A 15,331-nucleotide genomic window follows, 5' to 3' on the forward strand; every position below is an offset into this window, starting at 1 on the left:
AGTTCATGGTCTGCTTATAATTAAGATTCATGAAATATATGCAGTTTGAAAAGGTTCTAGCGTATTCCCCCAACATGCTCAACTAATATGGATTTTCTGTAAGCAAACGTACTAATGCATGTACTAATTTTGGTCTCTTCCACCATACTAACCAAAGCTCTGCAACAGGCCCCTCCTTGGCTTGAGGAACGTATACTGTGCCTGCCAGTGACTTGCCTATTGCCCCAAACAATAAATGTAATTGAAGTAGGTCAGTTGATCTCTTATGTCCTTTTTAAATAAAACAGCATGCTCCTTTAAAAAAAAGTGGGATTTTTTTGTTTTTGTTTTGTTAATGCTGCTGATGTGGTAAGTCCTGCAGCATATAACCCTTAGGCAGTTTTTGTGTGGACACTACAATATGAGAAAAACAAGTATTTTGTTGATGCGGCGTTAAGTCTCTTCTTCCGTGAGTACCTGTATTGTGGTTACGAAATAACAAGAAGCATATGCATAAAGTAAAAGATTATGCAATTTTAATTCTTTTATACACAAGAGCTGCATGGCGTAGTGAACTTAAACATAGAAATCTAGCTGAGACTACCTTATTTCTAATTCTGCCTCCTTCAGTAGCTTTAGGCAGGTAGTTTACTCAGTCTTAAATCATTTTTTTCTTATCAGAAAGATGAAGATAACAGCTACCTACCTGACAAATGTTAAAGGAAACATTTTTGAAGGTTAAAGTACTCTAACCTACCTTTTCTAATCAAAATACCCTCTTTACAGTGCTATCATTTATCCAGAGTCTCACAGGCACGTGTTGTAGCTTCGCCAGGGCTGTGCACTGAGAAATCTGTTAGTTGCACAGAAGTCTGCGGCAGTCTGTTCTCAAAAGCACAAATACTGCCTGGAAAGCAGCTTCCGCAAAGTGGATCAAATGTGCTCTTTCAGTATGTTAACGATAAATACATGCTTAAGTACCGATTTTACTAATGTGCTTGATATTTAAAGTAAAATAGTAAAAAAAGGCTTGATATTTAAAGTAAACACGGAAGGCCCGAGAACATACTGTAACAATCTGACAAATCCTGGAGCAACGTTACCAGTTAGTTCAACTGACCATGAAGTAAGGCGTAGGCAGAGAGGAATGATGCCCAGTGGCTTTTTATTGGTGAATTCTTCATAGAAAGCAGTGGGGCAAAAGCATCCCACCAATTCCTGCATTATAACTGGGAGGAGAAAAGGGGTAGCGGAAGGAGTTGTCAAAATTTGCCCTGAAAATAGGAGTCTTTCCGGGAACTAACTTATATTTGTCCCTACAAACTAAATAAACAAAATATTGCCTAAAGGAAAATACCACTTGTGGTTTTAAATTTCACTTCTGATGTGCAATAAAGTGTAAAACTAGATACTGGGACTTGAGACTCTCTGGTTCTCTGCTAGAGTTCTCAGTGAGGTTGTTGTGACTTCTAAGGAAACGATGTAAAGATTGTGCACGTCAGTTTTGTCAAGAGTAAAAAGAACAATAAAAGTCTCTGTCAGGGCCTTTGATATTAAATATTCCTGGCCTTGAAGGAATGACAGTGTTCACCTTTGAAGGTGTTGAACTAAAAGCAAAAATGTTCCTGACTTGCTGAAGAATTGTCCAAATACGTGAATAAATGGGGGGTTCTGCCATATTCTGAATAAGCAGGAAAAGGGAGTTTCATATAAAGCTCACCCCCTAGAAAAGAGAAGGGTAGAAGTGTGCGTTGCTCCAAGCCCTTGGTTTCCTTTATGGTACAAATAGGCCTTCTAAATGGAGCTCTATTTCCCCTTGAGCTAGAAGAAGAATTACTCTCAATATAGATTGCAAGAGGGTACAGGAATAGAAGGGTTTTTTGTAGCAGAAGGGATAATCTAAGAGACACTGGAAGATCTGGGGTGTAAGTAGGGGATAAAAGCATAAATTAAATCTAATTTAGGTTTAAAAGAAATAGAGCTGCTTCTCTCCCGTGATTTGTCCAGCAGGTCTGGCTGCTGTCAGACTGTGGATCAATATAGTGCAACCTCTAGAAAGCTATTTAAACCTAAGACATAAATAATATACTTGAGGGAAGTATACTGGAAGTTAAAGCCCTGGAATCATGTTCAAAATGTGAAGATTTGAAGTCAAAATACATGAAGGATCCAAGAGAACATGTTGGAATTAATGCAGCATATGCATTAGCTTAGCATAGAAACTTGTCATTATTCCAGTTCTTTATTAGTAGCATTAACTTATGTGCATTTTCATTCGGTTGAAAAAAAATTATATGCATATTATTAAATCACTTCAATATTGCTTGCTGTTTTAATTAAGTTACTGGATACACTTTGGCTTTTAATTAAATCCCTAGCTTCTGGGAGGAGTGTATTAGCTCAGTTTGACTTGGTGGTGTACGGAGACTTTTCAAAGTATTAATACTAAATCTAGCTCTTTTGAAAGTGTCAAACCCTGTATGCAGAAGGCCCTGCATTGTTGCTAGATAGCTGTATCATCCACCTGCCCTTCCTCAAGAGACAGTTGTGAAGATTTCAGAGTACTCTCAGATCTCAGTGGTCTGGATATATAATAGATAATTCTCTATATGCTGATATAGCCCCTGGAAAAATATTACTTAGTAACAGTACTGCCATTTGCAATAGGATTACCTATTTTTAAGGTTTACCCCAACTTTATTAGGTGTCTACCCGTGCAAACAAATGTGCCTTTTTGGCACAATTCTGCCTTTGCACTGTGCATCCCCCAGCCTCTATCCCTTTCTTTGGATCGATTCTCCCATATCCTACAGGATATGACCTTGTGAAGGTAGGAATGAGATGAGAAGCGTGCAGTGTTGTTTCAACATGATCTGACCCTCTAAACATGGTGGAAAGTATTCCTTTTACCAGAACAGGGATGATACTAAGTCCTCCTGAATGTATCAGTGCAAGATCACATGATTATTCAAAGAGGCAAATTGTTTTTTACCTACATAAGGTCCGACCTTTTAATTTTGAACATAACTTCTCCCCTCTGTGAAGTTAATTGTGCATTGGTGTTGATTAACTGCCTTGGTACTGCTCTTGGTGCTGGACGCCGTTGAGAGCAAAATGTTGATGCTTTTAATTTAACAAGAGAATTTTAAAATAAATTTTAAGCCATTTTTAGCCTATATGATTCGACAATTGTGTAAGTCTCTCGGAGAAAAATCTTTCTTTTTGCTATATTGAAAAAGTGTGTAACAAAATGCGTGTTTTTATCAAGTTGGATCTGTCATCATCAGATGAGCTGGGATTCTGTATTCCCAATTCTTCACATGTTTTACAACAGCGGTAACCTGCCGTTTGTGCTACCTGGTAAGCCAACTCGTGGGGTCATAGCAACTGCTTGTGCCTGACTGCTGTGCATTACAACAGAGGTTGACTTTGAACAAAAAACTGAGGACAGTGAATAAGGTTAGAGGGGGAGCCTACAGATAAAATGTATATAGGTCAGTGACTTTTGAGATATAAAGCAGTTTAGAAACATGAGTGCTGCATGCTGTATCACTGGGAATAATCACGTACCTAAGATGCCCGATACGTGTTCTCATTTAGTCTGGCTCTGGTAGATGTTGACTTTAATTCACAAAGCAATAGAGGGGTAAAGATGTTGATATAATTACTGTTATGTGCATGTGCTCTGTACAGCAAGAGAAAGATAGCTGGTCTAAAACAAAAGGTTTAGCCGCCACAACTTGGTATGCAGTGGAATGGAGATATGATCCTGACTCAAATCTTCAGTATTTAATAAGCCTTGACCTACAGCAAAATCTGTTAATTTTAGTTTACTATTACAAAGCAGGTACACTGAATTTATCACTTTAATTCATTAGCTGAGGATTCTTTGAAATTCGGAAATCATTTTCTGAAAACCTCGGCTCTGTTCCTGAAGATGCTTCCTGCTTCTGTGAAATTGATGTCAAATAGTGCAGAAACAGTAGTTAAACAGAGGAGAGTGCTGTATCTTAATTTTTTCTCCTCTGAATACAGAGTCATCAAAAAAGCAAGAGGAGGCTGTCTGTCTGAGATCTTCTTAGTTCAAAAGTCAAGGAGTAGAATGGAGTCTTACAAAGAACCTCTAAGAATTGCTAATGCAAAAAAAAAAAAAAATCAGCATGCGCTCTGTCCTCAAGTGATATAAATTCTCTGTTCAAAATCTGTGTCATTGTGACTGAACTTGGAAATGCAAAGTCTTTGCCTTGGAGTCTAAAGAATTGTTGCAGGATCTTTAACCATACCTGTCCAGTGGCTGTTCTAGGATTAAGATAACAGTGGCAGTTTGTGCCACTAATGGCTTTTTTGTCTTTTATGTATGCTTGTGCATGTTGGTTTGTCCTATTTGTGGTAGACAGCAAAATGAAACAAGCAAGAACAAAATCTTTGTTCCCCTCTTTTCTCCTAAGCGTAAGCTTAGTGTATTTTTATTCCAGTAGTAGAAATACAAAATGAACCTACAGCATCTCCTAAGCATCCTGAGTCTCAGGCATAATTTTTTATATTGCATCATAGATGTCATGGAGTTGTGTGCCTGATGCATGAAATTTGAGGTTGACTGATTGGCCTACAGTATAGTGCTGTTTCAGTCCTAAAGCCAAATTGGCAGGTAGAAAGAAACATTCTAAGGCATCTTATACCACCTCTTTTCTTTTCCTGTTTTTGATTCGGTCGTGATCATTTTGGTAGTCATGAGTAAGTTCAGACCATCTACAGAAACAAGAAAATGCTGAAAAGCAAGTTGCAGCGACCATAGGAGATGGTTAGAAAAGCAAGTTCCTCAGAAAAATTGTGTATACTTTTTGGCTCTGTGTTTCCTGGATCTTTTGCAGATGTGCTTGTTGTGAAGGAATGTGAACTGAAATGCCTTGAGAGAGCAATTTGCATTAGTATTTGGAGATGTCTATCTTTGAGCACTAAGGGGTTAACATTCTCCATCATCTCTTGAAGTGGAAATGATAGAAAAGGACTGTCTCAAGCTTCTTTTTCTGGAATTTTAATAAATGTATCTAGTTGGTTAAAAAGTTTCACGATAATGTGACTTACTCCCCTTTTCACTTGGGAAGGAATGACAAGATTCCTAGCCAAGTTATTCTGAATTACTTAGCACTTAATCAAAGTCCATAACAGTTTAGAAAGCTGGGGGAAACAGGAGAATAGTTTATCTCACTTATTTCCAGAAGCCTGTGTCTTAGCTTGCTGGGAGTTGGTTTGGTTTGGTTTTATGTAAAATAAAACTAAAACTGAGTGTTCCTTGAGTTGTGTGATGAAAGCTGGCATTGCAAATGCAGAGCATTGCCCACAGAAGAGAGATTATTATAGCATATGCAAGGATGGAGCTGTCTAGAAGAACAATAAAAGGTATCAGCAGACTAGAATATTATTATACTTTAAAATAAGAGTGCACACAAACTGCATTGGAAGCTTTGATAGGCTGGATTATAACACAATTTTGTTTCCTGTTGTTGCTGGATGCTCTTTTAGAATAGCCTGCAAAGTGCTAGCACAACAAGCTGCACTACAGCAGAACTCAGAGAGCAACAGTTTCTCAGGTAGTCCTTGCACAAATCCCTAGCATCTTGGCTTTATAGCTTGGTGTCTCTTTGTTCTCCTCTTACCTATGCCAAGTCTTGGGAAAAAAAGGAAAAAAAGATTTTCCTCCCACACTTTTTTAATAGCTTTATTGTTAGCGTCATTTAAAGCAAAAGTCATCCTTCCAGTTGGAAGGGTTGGAGAGATTCATAAACATTATAGGTGTAATTTCAGTCTGTGTTGCCTTATGAGCCCTCAGTGGCTCTATATACAGAGGAGTGAATGTAAGCTTGAATGATCCATTTGGATTGGATTTCTAGCAAATGAATCCTGTCTGTGGGCTTGGACACATTCGCTTATATATATATGACTCCAGCCACTGCTCCAAAAGAGTACTTAAAGCCTTGCATGTGAGCCACTGCAGAGATCCTTGTTAACTCACACCTCCTTCAGTCTTCACGCGAGAGCGTGGTGGAGAGGCAAGAATTCATGGGCTGTGCTGTCTGAACAAGCTGCTGACACTCAGCCCTCAATTTCTGCTGCTGTGAATATTGTCTGTCACCGCCAAGATCAGTTCTAGGGAAGTGCAAGGGAAGGATACCAGGCTGCTGGTGGAGTACTTAAGAGTGCTTACAAGTTTTAGAAACGCACAGGGAAGAGTGGTAGTTTGAAAAGCTTGTAAGGCTGAGTGTTTTATTTTGTTTTTGAGATGAGGCTAACGTGCTTTACTGAGAAGCAGAAGAGTCAGAGGGGAGGGAGGAAAGAGGGAGTGAGGATGATAAAAGGAGGTCAGGAAAGGGATATTTGACATTGAGCTGAGGACAAGAGAAAATTCCTTAGGAGAAAAATGGTTTAGGGGGAGATGGGCAAGGTCACTTTATATTTCATCAATTTTCTTCTGGTAAGAAGTAGGAAAAACCCCGCAAGAATTCATCCTTAAAAGCTGCATACCTACAGATCCACTGCCTATATTTATAAGCAGAAATGTAGCTTTTTGCTCTAAAGGACAAATGCATTTACCTTTTGAGGAAATATTAAGATCTGTTTGTGCATTTTGTGTGGTACACAGACTTTAGGTAGAAAACTGCATGTACACTCATATGTACCTTGTTAATAATATGCTGTCGGTAGACAATTTTTGCAGCACCTTCATCTCTTAAGGCCACAAGGAATTTTTAAGTCTTCTCTGGACCTCTGTCAATTAGAATTGCAAATCGTAAGAAAGGCAAAATTCCTTGCAAAACAGATGACGAAGACAAAGCATACAGCCCGCAATTCTGCACAGGGATAAGACTGTGGCTACTTTTGAAGGCTTTGTATTGGGGATCTCTACAGATGCAAATTGTTAAATAAAATTTAGAAATGGCATGAGATGCAAATTCTGGCAGTTTTGAACTTTCACCTTTTTGACTCAGGAATAAAGGGGAGCTGCTTTAACAGATGCAGACGGACTCAGTGTGATGTAAGGGTAAACTTTCAGAGCAGTTACTGCATACAATCAAAACATAAATGTCTGGCTTGAAAAGAAGAGCAGGCTTTAACTCGATAGCACTTTGTAATCAGGTACTTTGTCCTTTCATGCCAGCAATTAAATTTTTGTAGTTATATGCCTTCAAAGCTTTAGAAATGCAAAAATGTATCTCTACATAAGTGGGGCTCAGTTTTCTTTAGTAGATGGATCTACCATATTAACCATATGGCATATTTGCTGTATTGTAAAGTCCAAACATGCTCTCAGTTCTTACAAAATAAAGCATTAATATACTGAGTATCAGGAATTATTAAAGTATAATTGTGGCAGTATGCAGTTACTTTCTGGGTACTATACATCGAGACCTTTGAAATAGGGGAACTGTGTTTTTAAGCCACTTTATAAATGTATAAGCTGCATAAGTATTTGATAATCTCATTTTCCACTTCTGCTACTTCTCAAAACATGCTCTCAATCCAAAAAAGTTATCTTCCTTTTACAGCTTTTGAATGTCTCATTTTGGGGACCAGAATCTTGAGGGGGAGGAAAGAAAGGAGTTTTCTTTGTGTTAAGATGTTATTTGAGTGACAGAGATCACTATATATACATTTATGGAACAGTCTGAAGTTCTCCAGCAGTATATTAGAAGAGTCAGAGGCTCCATGCCAGGTCAGGTACATGCCGGAGCGTCGCCCCACCAGTGCGCTGTACTTCTCTATTGGTGGTTTGCAGTAATCCACTTACTGCACATTTTTGTCCTGCTCCAGGATCTGACCACTCGCCATTGAGTTATCAGAAAGAGAAAAGGAATTTAACAAAATCAAGGGACCTTACAAAATTTCAATTTGGCTTTTGTGTTGTGGATTATTGTGCCATTTAGTTGATTTTTTTCTGATGCTTCACATATCATTTTGCTGATATTTTAGCAGTTTACTGTTTTCAGAACTTGAAGGCAGAAAGTTAAGAATTAAGTATAGACTTTAGTGTAAATATTTGCTTACCGTGATTCCATATTCCCATCTAGTCAATGCTCTTTGAGTGTAACAATTAGTTAGATGCAGTTATTTTTCATTATCACTTTCACACAGTAAACTGCAAATCTGCTGTATTCCCTGGTCTTGTATATGTAAGATTATTTTGTTGTCTTTCCTCTCAAGTTCCCTTTTTCCCAGCAGATTCCTCAGGAATAGTGAAAGGGAAAGAGCAGTTTCACAGTTGCTGTGTGTGGTCTTAGACTTCTGCTGAATTATGGTTTTTTTGCATGTAAAGGTTCACCTAGAAGAGTACCAGTAAGGCAGAGATGGTGCGCTGCTCATGTTTTTAGCCATTTGTGCTCTGGTGATGAAATGACAGTGAATTTTTGATGATATATTGCAAATCGTTTCTAGGGTACTTAGAGGAGCTCAAAGGTTTAGATGCACTAGAGTATGTTTTTCCAGGATGCTTGCATTAGAGGCCTGAGGAGCAGGTGGTTTGTAGTTTACTTCTAACATCAGAAAATGACAATTGCCATGCTATGAGAGATATTATTACATTTACTATGCTGAAATCTTCTATGCATGGAGTGGAATTCTTGTTTTTGCTTGTGTTATTGGATGACTTTAGTTGAAAGAGAGAGGGATTCTCTTCCCCCTAGCAGAAGGTTATTTATTTTGCCTTTTAGTTATAGTGTGCTAAAAGAAGCATTTCTGGAATAAATTCCTTTAGAGCAAGCAACCTGTATTAGAAATCTTACCATAATGAGCTTAACAGTAATACATGACAAGTGCTCTTTATTCTAACTCTGCTTTATAACCATGAAAGCAGAGTTCTCAGGAGACAAAGTTCCCTCTCTAAATCTGGATTGGTTTTAAGGATCAAAATGGAAGTAAATGTATTGGCCATCAGTCCCAGTGCATATAAGTTAATAATGTAATTGTTGTAAAAGCTGATGGCTGTGAGACTAGATCAGGCACCTGTTCCCATGCAGACCGTAGAGTGCCCACTCTGATTTCCAGACTGGTGAAGCAAGGAGTGATTATGGCAGTAATAACTCAATTGAATAAATTCAGTCTTCCACAAATACAAGCTCCACTCTTAAATTGACTTTAGAATTTGAGAACAATGGGACTAAAGATCTGAAGTCTGTTTTGGAAATGAGACTTATGAAGATATTATTGCCAATTTAAAAAATAATAAAACCTTTCAATACATGTATAGGAACAGCTACTATACAGAAACCTATCTTGATGAACCTTTAAAATGTGCTTGGGTATTCTTTCATTTATTAGGTATTATCAGTTCTGGTTTAACAGTTTGTATTTAAATAGATGTATGAAAAAAAAAAAAGGTTTGGCTCATTTAGTCCCTGAAATTGGAAATACTTTTCCCATAGACTCTAAATTTACAGGATTGATGATGAAAATGCACTTGCCATTCTTTGTGAACAGTTCAGTGAAATCCTGTTCAAGAAAATAATGCAAGAATTTAAAAAAAAAAAAAAACTGTTTCATCTGAAATGAATGCAATAAACAGTATTGCTTATCCTATATGAAAATGGATACTCTAAAGTGAACTGTAAGTTCCGAAAAAAAGAAATAGTCCTTTATAATAAAAAACATAGAGGATAGATTGTTCTTTGGGGGGACAAAGTAAAAAGGAACATCATAAAAGTACACTGTCTACGGAAGACAGGAGGTTTTGTAGAAGGTAAGGAGATGGTGCAATTGAAAGCTTATGTTCAAAGTGATGAACCATTTTGTAATTGTATTTCCATACTAGATTTGAAGAACTTGTCAAAAGGCCTTGTTGAAGACGTGCATAAGATTGTGTGCATGTCTGGTATCTCTTTTAGATAACATTAATTAGCATTTCTGGGTATGCTTGTTAACATACTCTCCCTCCATGTAGAGAGGATCTGTAAAACCATCAGGATTTAAAACCAGTCTTTACCTACTAGGGACTGAAATAAGAACTTCACCCCAATCCATATCTGCAGAGTTTCTTGTATCTGCCTCTGATACATCCACTGCAGACAAGATGATGAACTTGGGGTTTTTTTCTTCTTTTTTTTTTTTTTTGAGCTGATCTTGTCGGATATTTCTGTGTTTCTGTGCCTACGGTGTGCATTAGTTTAGCAATCTGAAGTCTTATTTCAAGAAATAAAGAAGGGAAGCCTTCAGCCCTTGCTTTTGTATGAGAGAGAACTGAATTAGATGCCTGTTCAGCATTAAAAGGATGTTTTTATTTTAACAATTTGACCTTAAATGTTTTTGGCAACTAAAGGTATCTTTTGCATTTGAGTGTAGTATGACCTAGACTGAGATTGAAGTGGAAGCAGTGATAACAAGGGGAGAGGTTTTATATCTCAATTCAATTTGAATCATTCCATCCATTTTTCTGAAGCACATATATCAAGAAGGAAAAGCTTGTCTTTTTTGCCTTATTCTTATAGCAGATGCCTCTGAAGTGAAGAATAAGGATATATCAATTTTTTTCTTCAAATTATTTTTTACATAATTCCTCATGTGATATTTTTTACCTCTCTGTTTTCCTAACATTCGCAGTAATATAACGGCAGCCTGTTGTTCTCTCCCACAATTGATGTTTTCTATTTCAGGAGCTTGAAAATACTTTATACACACATGCAGGCTCACTTTTATCCTTTACTAATTCTCAGATGTCGTCACTTTGTGGTTGTAATCTCTTTTGAGCATTCAAGGAGCAGCAGTAATAAAGTTCAGTGGGGGGCAGAGTGATTATCTTTGCACCATCATAGAGGAAAGATATTGCAGCATAGACGGTATCATACTCCTTTTCAAATATGGTGGACTATGTGAACACTGGACAACTCTTTTCCCTATTATATCATCTTAATACTACCTAGAACTATATAACACTCATTTTTGAGGCAGGAAATGTGAGGCTATTTCTTTACTGTTCTAAAGTGTCAGAGCTCTGATATCGTGCTGCCAAGTACTCAAGAAAATGCAGTAAAAATATTTATTAATACCACATACGGGAAATAAGTAAAAACTGAAAGCTGGCATTGATTACTGAGAAGTGAGTAATGCCTCAGTAAGTGATACACCACTTCTGAGTCAGGAAAGATTCTGCCATTTTAACTGAGTCCTTACAATTGCTTTTTTTGTTTTTCTCCTTCTCCATGGTAGGTTATGTGTTCTGTATGTTACATCGCCTGCCTGAACAACACGACTGCACATTTGACCACATGGGACGTGGGCGTGAGGAAGCCATTATGAAAATGGTGAAACTGGATCGGAAAGTAGGGAGATCTTGCCAGCGCATTGGCGAAGGATGTTCCTGAGTGCAAGACTCTGCAACCAAATGCTGTTCTCTTAGTTCACTAATGTTAGCCTTATTTAGGACAAAGTCAGCCAGACACCTTGTACTAGGCAAGTTTCAGACTACAGCCAATCAGTTTCCTTTCTTTAGCCAACCGTCCTGGTACTGTAGTTTAGGGATTGATGGTGGTTGAAATTGATTTCTGGCTGGTTACTAAGGTGCCTGCTAGCCACTATGAGAAATTAAAACATGAAGAAATATTATTTTTGAGCATGGCTAGTGGATTTAAACAAAACAAGAAAAATCCAAAGGCTTCTGTTATTGCTGGAGTCACTCTAAAAGCCTTATGCTGGAAACATTCCAGCTGCAGAGTTAAAACAAATAGTTGTATAGAAGCTGGTGTAAAAGTTTGCTATGCACATGGCTTTCGGACAAACTGTTTAATGTGCAGCCTTTCACCTCTTCACCTCTAGTTAAGCCTGAGGAGGTGAAACACTACTAAGAGCAGCAACCGCAGCTGCTTAAGCCCAGAAGACCTGACTGGTCACTCGTGCCTTCATCGCGTGTGGCTTTTGAGGTTAGGCAGTGTCACCAGCATCAGGGATTCTGTTGGGGTAGGAACATCTTTCTGGTTCTTCCCAGGAAGCCAAAAAGAAAGGGGGACAGAGATTCTTATGAAAAATTTTTATATCTATCTTGCTATAATGAACCTATCTGGGTTTTTTTCAGTTAAATTATGATCTCGTTAAAGCCAACTTCATCCCAGAGCAGTTAGTGGTGCGTACTTTTTACATGGCATCCGTAGTTTCAAAGAGTTGTGTGAACAGATTCCACGTACATTGTATACACTGACCAGTGCAGCCATTCCCACCGGCCGAAACCTGATTGGCTCTTGTTTGCCTTTTGCTCAGTGCAGGTATCTGATAATTGATCAAATAAGGCTAATTCACAGCACAGTAGCCATGGCTGGATTCTACAGACTGACTTTCTGTAGCTAGACTTATATATTGGGGAAAAAAAAGGACATTTTGTAGCAAACGGAATTCAGTAACAGTATTGGGGAACAACCAGGAAAACACCCTTTATCAGATTGAGTTTGTATTCCTCACTTGCAGAGTGTCAATGAGATAATCAAATGGGCTATGTCAGCCCCGTTTCTATGCAGCTGAACGCTCTCACGAAAATCTCTGCCCACATCTATTGCAAAGCAAGTACAGCAAGTGAATGTGAAAGCATTACATGGAGTAGGATGTTTTGGATCTGTTTAGACCTATGGTTCTGTATTACGGTATGTCACATTGAGCTGAGCTGAACTGAATTGCACCGATCTTGTCAGTTTATAAACAAACAAGCAAAAACAGTAATTGGCATGTCTCCTGCTGCACACAGGGTTTATGCAAGTAAAGATGATTTATACTGAAATGGCCCAGCACAGTCCTGAGTGAATTTAGCTTCTCAGCCCGTTAGTAAGGTATTAACAATCAGGTAAATTAGTAAGGAAATCTGAGAGGGAAAGATTTAATCTCATCTTCAGATATTGGGTAGATATAAAACATCAGAGGGGTGAAGTATCGTGTCACTTGAGAAACCCTACTGTTTGGGAATAAGCTTGTATGAGTCATCCTCCATTCTATTTGTTACAGGTAAATAATTCCTTATAGGCCAAATTATATTGTTACTTTGGTAGCCAGCTAGAAGCATTTAACAAGGAGACAACTAATTTAAAAAAAAATATATATATATATATACACACACACACACACACACACACACACAAACATATATACACACACACACTCAGCATCTGACTGTATTAGCATAAATTAACCATGAAGAAAATCAGAAATGTCCCATCATTATAAAATGCAAGCTATGTAAAAGGCAAGCTGTTTTGTTTTTTTTTTTTTAATTATTGTTATTATTCAAGACTATGAAATCAGCAGCAAAATCTTCTGCAATGATGTGCTGCATTTTCAGGAAATGGTCCTGGTGAGAGGGACTGTCCAAGGATATTATTTACATTTGCTATGAAGCGTTTTTAAAAATACGGATTTCAGCTGCTGCTGTGATACGCACTTTCTTTTCCTACAAAATCCTATCATAGCATTTGATGGGCAATCTGATTGATACACAAGACTTTTCCGCATTAATACTGAAGATGCTATTTTGTTCCTCCTTCATATTCCCTTTAATCTGGTTACAAGTGCACAGATGGTTTCAAGGCGGCTCTTGAGAGAACACTACTTAACGTTCATGTGAATTATGGACAACGTTCACTTTAAACAAACAAACAAGAAAGTTGGGGAGGGGGTTGTTCCTTTGCAGTATCTGTTCTGTGAAGTTTGTTAAACGTAAAGAAAGCTTAAGTTCTTGTATCTTTAAAGAAAATCTTATTTAACCCTTTTGTGTTCTAGATTTACTTACACATGTAGCCTAGAGCTCAGTTTTAGTTTAACATTGTGAAAATATTAAAAGAATCTTGTAACTTTATTCTTTTTCCTCCTGCTAAAAAAGAAATTAAACCAATCAGATTAAAGTTTGAATTCCTTTCTGCCTATTCCAACAGATTTTGCTATTTTGCACCATTTCTGCTGCAAGTTCATATAAGAAATATCAATGGGGAAAATATACCTACCTTAGGCCAGTACCTTCAAACTGAATGTACAGTTGGTGGAAGGTGGAAAGTATTTGCTGTGACTTTGGAAGGGGAAGATAGATAGTATTTCTGCTGTGTTTCAGTTTAGTGATTTCTTTTCTAAGCAAATCTAGCTAAATCTAATGTAGCCTGAATACTGATAAATTTAATTTTGAGGTCAGATACAGTAATCAAATGAACAAGTTGTTCTTGCTCAAGTCAAATGCATACTGCGGACTGCATCACTGGCCTGAAAGTAAGTTTTAAAATGTCCCAAATGTTCTTTCATGCTTTTTGACAACTTCTACACCTGCAGTAGCTCTATTCCAAATTATAATCGGCTGTATTTGTAATGGATAATTAAAGGAATAACTGTATTGTTTCTTAATCATTTAGATGCTAGAAACATACAACTAATTAAAAAACAATAGAATGTATTAAAAAGAGAGCAAGAATATCAAGACGATTCCCTAAATCAATTCTTAAAATTCAGTTTGGGATTGACATGGAGTCCGATTCATGGGACCTGTACCTCCATTTTTCCCCTCAAATGAATATGGCACTTTCAATCATTAAGTTTGTATGTGTGATTCTTAACAACATAGCAGTGTTATAGCAAAGGTAAGTAAGTCGCATAAAACAGCTCTGCTTTTTTGTCGAGTTTCAAATGTACACCTAGGTGCGAGCCCGGACTTCTAGGAAAAAATAAGAATTGCCCATCAATGTTGGCATCCCAGCACCTTTTCTAAATTGTACCTGTTTTCTGTTTCAAAGCAGCTTAGTGTGTTGAATTAGAAGGATTATTACTGTGAAACGAGGTACGTGAGAACATCAGCTGCTCATCAGTAATGCACAGCCAATACCCTGAAGGAATCCCAGTGCAATTGTAGCAATCCAAAAGTAATATTAACTGCTTTTATCTACTCCATGGACAGTGTTAAATAGGTTCAAAACTTGAATTTTCCATGACTCTTTTTTTTGGACAAATTGTAATCCTATGGCCTCTTGAATATAACGTCCTGTTTATATTTAACTTTGTTCTCATTGTGTCATTCAGTTCATGCTACAAATCACTGCAGTTCCTTCTGTGACTGACTATGCTACAATTTATGTAGAAATCTCTAAGGGATAAAAGCCCATTTCTTTTACCTTACAATGATTATTTCAGTGCAAAGACTCCCTAAGGAAGAAAACCATACCAATGGTGTCCTAAAAATACAGGTTTTTTTTTTTTTTATATAATGGATTATAAGAAATGCATCAATGGAATAATTGAGAATGCCAGTGTGCATACTGATGGGTACACAGTTAAGTGCTGGGACAAATGAATTAACGTTCTCTTGTCACAGTGTGGATACGGAAACTATCAGTCAGCAGAACAGCAGAGAGAG

The 15,331-nt window shown here is 37.6% G+C and overlaps 1 protein-coding gene across 2 annotated transcripts in view; it reads left to right on the forward strand.

Annotated features, from left to right (window-relative positions):
• Window positions 1–13,872, forward strand: part of ZFAND3 (zinc finger AN1-type containing 3) — a 151,662-nt gene extending 137,790 nt beyond the window's left edge. For both annotated transcript variants that reach the window (XM_068939542.1, XM_068939543.1), the window contains one exon: window positions 11,173–13,872. In XM_068939542.1, the coding sequence (XP_068795643.1) occupies window positions 11,173–11,327 (155 nt within the window). In that variant the 3' untranslated portion in view covers window positions 11,328–13,872. The remainder of the gene's footprint in view (window positions 1–11,172) is intronic.
• Window positions 13,873–15,331: the final 1,459 nt, after the last annotated feature.

Source organism: Struthio camelus, chromosome 3 (genome assembly GCF_040807025.1).
Source record: "Struthio camelus isolate bStrCam1 chromosome 3, bStrCam1.hap1, whole genome shotgun sequence".
NCBI classification, from domain to species: domain Eukaryota; kingdom Metazoa; phylum Chordata; class Aves; order Struthioniformes; family Struthionidae; genus Struthio; species Struthio camelus.